The sequence below is a fragment of the Zerene cesonia genome, unplaced genomic scaffold, assembly GCF_012273895.1.
Source record: "Zerene cesonia ecotype Mississippi unplaced genomic scaffold, Zerene_cesonia_1.1 Zces_u006, whole genome shotgun sequence".
Classification (NCBI taxonomy): domain Eukaryota; kingdom Metazoa; phylum Arthropoda; class Insecta; order Lepidoptera; family Pieridae; genus Zerene; species Zerene cesonia.
This window is the reverse complement of record NW_024045136.1, coordinates 192181-199419: the sequence shown is the minus strand read 5'-3', so window position 1 is coordinate 199419 and position 7239 is coordinate 192181. Positions and strand designations below refer to the sequence as shown.

Genomic DNA, 7239 nt, shown 5'->3' with positions numbered 1-7239 from the left:
TAAAATCTACTTAGATAGACAGAATTATTTAAAATCTACCTAGATACCGATGTATAGTAATATGTAATCTGTGGTTCCGACTTAGGTCATTTTAAATAATATTTGACCTGAATGTAGCTGATTTTTTTTACTTATTATTTTTATTTCGTCATCTTTATACGTTTTATGTCTATCTGACACTGAAGATAATATAATAATGGGTGAGTATGTGTTCTTAAAACAAACAAAGGGTTCATTTGTAGATTTCTTCTTTTCTTATGTTATCGATAAACAAAAGAAATGTCTCTCTCTATTTGCGGAACAAAAAAGGGCAACACTTATAGCAGGTAGTTTAAACCCTTAACATATGTCCATTTTCTGTACAGTAAGACCATTTCGTTGTAATTTTATTGAGAATATTTGAAAGAATTAACTCAAAATATTTTGTTTTTTCTACAACAGTGATCGCCTAAGAGTTATTATTCCAGGTCTAAAATGGGACCAATTCACAATTTTCTATCAAACACAGAATGTAGCACGTCAATCGATTGAAAACCCACGGACTTATCGAGAATAAAACGGATGCAAAAGAAAGAAAAAAAATAATAATCGAATAAAGGATCTCCTTCATTTTTCGAACGCCTATTGAAAATTTAAACCCGGAAATTTAAAGGATTAGCTTTAAAAACGAACTTTAATATTTTGCATTGTACAAAGCTGTTAGAAATGAATGTAAATAATTTTATTTCTTTTAACATAAAAACATTTTATTCGTACAGAATAATCCCTCGAATAGGCATATCATATTTCAACATTTTTATTTAGGTCTATATTATGTTTCATACAACATGAATAACATTTTCGATTTATCAAAATCACTACTATATAAAATATTGTATTTGATCAATAAAGATTACGGAGCAAAAATGTGTATTCTTGTGAAATAGCTCATATGTTTTATTTTTATTGTATCTTTAACAAGGATCCATATTGGACTGTGATGTATAAGGAAAAATACACATTTTCTATTGTTTAAGTAGCAAGATATTATTAAAAAAAGTTTTCTTACAGAATTTAATATTGTGAAATATTACATGAATAATCATTTTTGTTAAAATGATAACATTTTTTTTTTATTTCACATCTAAAATCGCAATAAAGAGCTACTACGGTTGGTCATTTAATTTCCAAATGGTCAAAAGAAAAAAAAATGCGATTTTAATCGACCCATCGATGCGACGTTAAAGTCGCAGCGACATTAATAAGGTCACACCGTGAACAGTATGATATAATGACATAACATAAGGGTGGAAAAATATGGCGGCCTTGAAGCATTGCGTGTGCGCATGACACACGCGGAAACTGCCTGCAGGAACGGTTTTCTGAAAGGAAATGTGAGTTTGTTTGTTATTAAACTCAAATATTGAGTCGAATTTAAATTTATTTCACAGAAATATCCAAGAATATGTCATTCTATATATTGTTATGGGTGTTTTAAGTTTGACGTAGATGTCTGTCTATCTGTGTCTTGAATTTAACAGCGTTCCAGCGTTTTAACGAAACTTTTGCTAGCCAATTTATTTAAGTTTAAGTATTTTAGACATTCCGATATATAATTTTCATAACAAATACATGAAGCGAAAATTTAAGAATTTATAATTGGTCTGAGTGTTCGTATTTCTCAAAGTGATGAGCTGATTTCGATGCGGTTTCTTTTATTAGAAAATCTATTTCGTTCCGGTCGTCCTAAGATGTTTTATGAAAATCGGTCTAAAATGGCAGCCACCACAAAATGTCTGATCATTGTTTTTTCATAACTTCCTAATTATGTAGAATGGGGGTCAAGCAAGTGATATTATGTTTTGATATCACATGTCCGATTTAAATCCTTATATATAATTTTCATCCGACTTCAAAAAATTGAGCAGGCTATCAGACTGCATTTTTTGGCTTTCTTATCTGCTATTAAATAACAAATTGACAATCCAAACGCTCTGGGGGCCTGTGGAGTTTTGGCTGCTCCGGGCAGTGGCGCTCGCGGCCACTGTTCACGGTGGACCTGCTCCGAACACGAGCCGCTTGGAGTGAACAACCCATCATGCTCTCAATTCTACTAATATATATTATAAATGCGAAAGTTTATGAGGATGTGTGTTTGTGCACCAATCTCTCACGCAAAACTCTCTTACTGAAAATCAGCGCTGCGCATTACGCGTAGCACATGCTGAGTAGTTACCCTTTTAGCATCACGCCGAATAGTCATAAGTTCATTTTTTTATTTTAATTTAACATTATGTGGTGTTGTTACATAAACATTCTTTCTTTCTTTCAAAAACCACTTAATTTGGTACGTAGTCAGCTGGACTGTGGACAACTGGAATAATATATAGGTCACTTTTTATCCCGATATTCCTACGGGATACGGACTTACGCGGGTGAAACCGCAAAGTGCAGGTAGTTTATTAAAAAGTTTGGAAAATCCAAAAGTGCACGCCTCATAGCGGTTTTTAATTTTTACAAGAAAAAAATTAAAATTAAACAAATATTTTGCATATTTATGAGTGTATTATAAACAGAATAAAGAATACTTTTGAATTTTTTGCGCTATCAGCCAGAAACTAAGATACTGCGCATGTATTGTAAACGAACCTTACTTTTACATAGTTATAGGTTTACAAACCATCAGTGGATTTTAGTTTATTTATAATTATAATTAAATATCGTTAATTAGGCCGCGATTTTCAAAAGGACTTGATTTGAGATAATACTAGAATCAAAAAAAAATTTCGCTAAAAAGTCGTGCAGAATGATGTACACTGAACAGTGGAGTATTTATTGTGTCGGAGAATTTTGTTAACTTACTCATAGCACCAGAAAACTATTTATGATTAAAAGTTCGCGCTCAATCGACAGGTAGCGTCCCTTATACGAATAAAAATCAACGAGCAAAAGAGTTAACTTTTGAAACTAAATCAAATTTTTGTTGCATTTATAAACAAATAACAGAAAAATAGTTGATGAGATAGAAAAATATACTTACATTCGATAAGTGGATTTTTGTTTTGTCAATTAAAATTAAATTACATTGAATTAGACCGTGATCTTCGAAAGGAACTAAATTTAGATGATACCGAAGCGTTAAAAAAAAATTCGATTAGTTAAGTTTTTCGCGAGTTATCGTGAACACGCCGGTTTACATACATACATACATTTTAACATTTTTTTTAGTTACTGACAAAGCAAAATAAGATTTTAAAATGTCATGAGTGTTGAAACTAGTGTTTTTTCTTGACAATTATGTATATATATTATTCTACAAGTGCGATAGAAAATATTTACAGATACTTTTAGTTCAAAAAATCCCTTGATTTTCGTTAAGCGAGAGTACAGAGAACACATATACTAGATAATGCTTTGTCTCGCAGCAGCATAATGGTACAGAATTTGTTAGCCGAGGTTTTGCTTATTATTATGTGTCCGAGAACGCGGCAATTAATTAATCTAAATTTTCTTTACTAGAGCATGTGTATCAAATCAAAGCGTTGTTACAGGTCCTCTTAACACAGGTATTACCTAGCAAGAGGGCCTGTGCCACAATCCACTTGTACAATAATGTAAAAACCTAAGAAATAAAGATTTATTTATTTATTTATTCACTGAGGTGTCGATTGCTAATCTTAATTCTTTCACATACTTCTGTGCTGTCGGTAAAAATCAGATCTAAGAGGGTTTATAAGATTTTGATTTATTTTACCCAAAGCGTAATTTTCCCTATTTTATTAAATTAGAAAATTCAATTTGATATGGTAGTATATTATTTTCAAATATGTGTATCTGAATATTATTCTTCTATCAAACAACAGATTAAAAATAGACGTTTTAAATGTCATTGACAGTTTTAACCAAAACATGTCATGAAAAATTTTAATAAAAATCGGAAACTAGTTTAATAAATTGTAAATTATATATGTGCATTATTACTTTTGTAGAATAAATTATGGCGTTCCTATACACAGTGTATTAATGGGAAATACGTTAGTAAGTCTTTTGGCGCCTTTTATAGCGTTCCAATGTCGTATTTATTTTTATCGTTATTTTAAAATTTTAACAGACGATAAGTATAACTTATTAAGTGAAATAGTAAATTGTGAATAGTGGTGGGTCCAAGATTATCTTTACGACGGCAACTTTAAAAAAAAAACGCTAAAAAACAAAACAACTAATTTCCTGATGAAGAGCTTTCTCTAGTACCTAATTTTTAGTTTCGAGTAATTTTTTAGATACATTACATAAGATTATTGTGTATTTCGATATACCTAGCTCACTAAAAGATAGATATTTTGCGAGCAGCATTTATTCACTAGTTTGCCGCAGGATTAATTTTTCTATTCCTATTATTTTTTTAGAAATATTAGTAATAATGAATTTCAAATCACAAATTATACATTTGGATTGATGTAAACATTTTGCAATGGAACATATGAACCTTAGATGTAACTTAAATGGTTACAGCCTCGTCGTGGCCATGGTCAGTACGGTGGTCCTTACGGGCCACAAGACCCTTTTGGTCCAGGACCACAAAACCCATTTGGTCAGGGGCCGCAAGGTCCTTTTGGACAGGTACCACAAGGACCATTTGGACAGGGTCCGCAAGGACCTTTTGGACAGGGACCGCAAGGCCCTTTTGGACAAGGTATACCTACTTATAAGTATAACAGGATTAGTTAAGATAGTAAGCCGCCTTTATAATTTTAAAAAATACGTAAGTCCATAGTTCCACTTTCATTGATTTATTCTGACTATTTCTATATTGTGACTATGAACTGACGTAGTCTTTATTGAAAAGTGACGCTTAGTAATCGGTCTGCGTCCCTATTTTTATAATCGGGAAGAGTCTTTATTTTTTTTAAATTAGCTATTTCTTTTTTTTCATTGGCACGAAGGACTTTATTATATGTCTTATGTGCAATTCCTTAAAAACAAATGTTTTTTTTCCTTCTATGCATATTGCCCAGGGACTCAAGGACCTTACGGCCCTGGATATCAGGATACGTATCCACCCCCGGCTAATGTCAGTCCTCCGCCGTACGGGCAGCCGCCTGGAATGCCCCAGGTACAAACATATTTAGTTACATTTTTAGTATTATAACATTTATTCGAAAATGTCTTAAATAGGTATATAACACATTAACAATACATGATCTTGTCTTAATGGCATGTTCATTCAGTTATTTATATGTATTTCTTATACCATATATTGTCTTCATTCCAGGGCTTTCAAAATCTAGGATACCCAGGTCAAGGGCCTGGCTACCCGGGATATCCTGGGCAGGGGCCTGGTTTCCCTGGACAGGGGCCGGGTTTCCCTGGACAGGGGCCTGGTTTCCCCGGTCAAGGTCCAGGATATCCCGGTCAAGGCTTCCCCGGCTATGGACCAAATTATCCAGGTATTATAATGCTCATGTGGTTTTCGACGATTATGTGGTATTATGCACACAGTGTTTACTTTAACGACATTTCTTTATGGTTGGATGACCATAATAAAGATGAAGTTTTATCATAAAAACCAAATTACCGATTACCTATTTATTTGTTTTATATAACATACTACAATATTATATTAATAGCTGTTGCCCGCAGCTTCGCCCGTGCGGTCCTAATAAATTTTCATACCCTATGTTATCCCCTTGGGGTTAGAATTTATCAAAATACTTTATTAGCGGATGTCTACGTCATAACATCTACCTGTATGCCAAATTTCATCCCGATCCGTCCAGCGGTTTGGGCTGTGTCAGTCTAGTCAGTATTTACTATATTAATATGGAATACGATATAGGTAAGTATTTAGAAAACAACATTTTTAGATTACTTTTTGGCGCAAAATCCGTATACGAAATACCACAGATACCATATAATACGTATATTTTTGCCAGAAACAAAAAACATTGTCAATTTTATTTTTTATTTATTGAGATATTTTTGAGACTCTCAAGCATAAATAATTTTATTATTTAATATTCCAAGTAAATATCATAAATGGGAAAGTGTATTAATTTGTGTTTGCTTTCAGGTCAAAATCTAGAGACTTTACTACTATACTAGGTCTGAGGGTTCTTTGTTATGTCATAGCGGTCAAATGAACTGGTGGTTCGCCTGATGGTAAGCGATCACCACCGCCCATGATCTCGATATCCGCTTAAGGATGCTCATAGTACAGTACATATATAACATACGTTACTTTTTTACAGTGGAACATCCTATGAGAGTTTCCTTCGACTATGCGAAAGCTGGAAGTTTAATTATTATCTAGGAAATTTATTCACGGATAATGTATGATATGATATCTATCTCAATTGGCAGCCCCGTCCCCTGCCCCGGGCATTACTGACATGGCGTGCTGCGCGTCATGCATGGCATGCCTCACCTGCCTTCTGTGTTCCTGTTGTCAGGTCAGGTCATCATTATCATCATATTCATCATCATGATTATCATCAGCCCTTACATATTCCCACTGCTGGGACATAGGCCTCCTCTGTGGTCATAATCCACTTTTGTTCGTTTCGAGCAGTGGTGAGGCCAATTGGGCAGATAAATTGAAAAGTTTTTTTGCCCATTTATTTCTTCCACGTTCGCCTGGTCTCAAAACCCCGACTTGTCGATTTGACTTCCGACGTCCTCACCTATAACATCTAAGGAACATCTAAGATACTTAAACATTCACAACCAGAATAGTTCTTTTTTCTTAAACTTTTACACAACTATTTTAGGCATAAACATAGACATACCTTTATTAGCCCCAAAACAGTAAAATACAAGTAAAAACATAAATAATGATGCTAAAATGATTCCTCATATCAGTATAAGTTACGGTGAAAGTTTCTGTAACGCTAAGACACAAGAAAGGTCTCTTATGTAGAGAAAAAACGCGTCACGGGCGGACCGCTAGTATATGTTAAAAATTTAAGATTTTTTTATATGAATAGTCATTTCAGGTACTTTGTTCAGGGTATTGGGTATGCAGTTCTGACATGACACATAAAATAACCATAAATTTTATCTGTCATCAAGCCTCGCATTGTGAGTGTTCGTTTAGAATTCAATTATGTTTTGCGCGGGAAGTTCTTTTTCATCATTAAAAAAACATCTTAAAACTAAAACTGTGTAACTTTTCGTGTGTTTATAATGTGATTTCAGGGTGTGATGGGCGATGAGGGGCACAACATAGACGGAGACGAGGGAGGGGGAGGTCCAGTACCAGGT

At 33.7% G+C, this 7239-nt stretch overlaps 1 protein-coding gene across 1 annotated transcript; it reads left to right on the top strand.

Annotated features, from left to right (window-relative positions):
• The first annotated feature begins 1320 nt into the window (after window positions 1-1320).
• LOC119838952 (spidroin-2-like) lies at window positions 1321-6464 on the top strand. Its single transcript, XM_038365105.1, has 5 exons — window positions 1321-1373; window positions 4492-4672; window positions 4995-5092; window positions 5252-5426; window positions 6340-6464. The coding sequence occupies exons 1-5, from the start codon at window positions 1326-1328 to the stop codon at window positions 6462-6464; spliced, it is 627 nt and encodes a 208-aa protein (XP_038221033.1). The 5' UTR covers window positions 1321-1325.
• The last annotated feature ends 775 nt before the right edge of the window (window positions 6465-7239 follow it).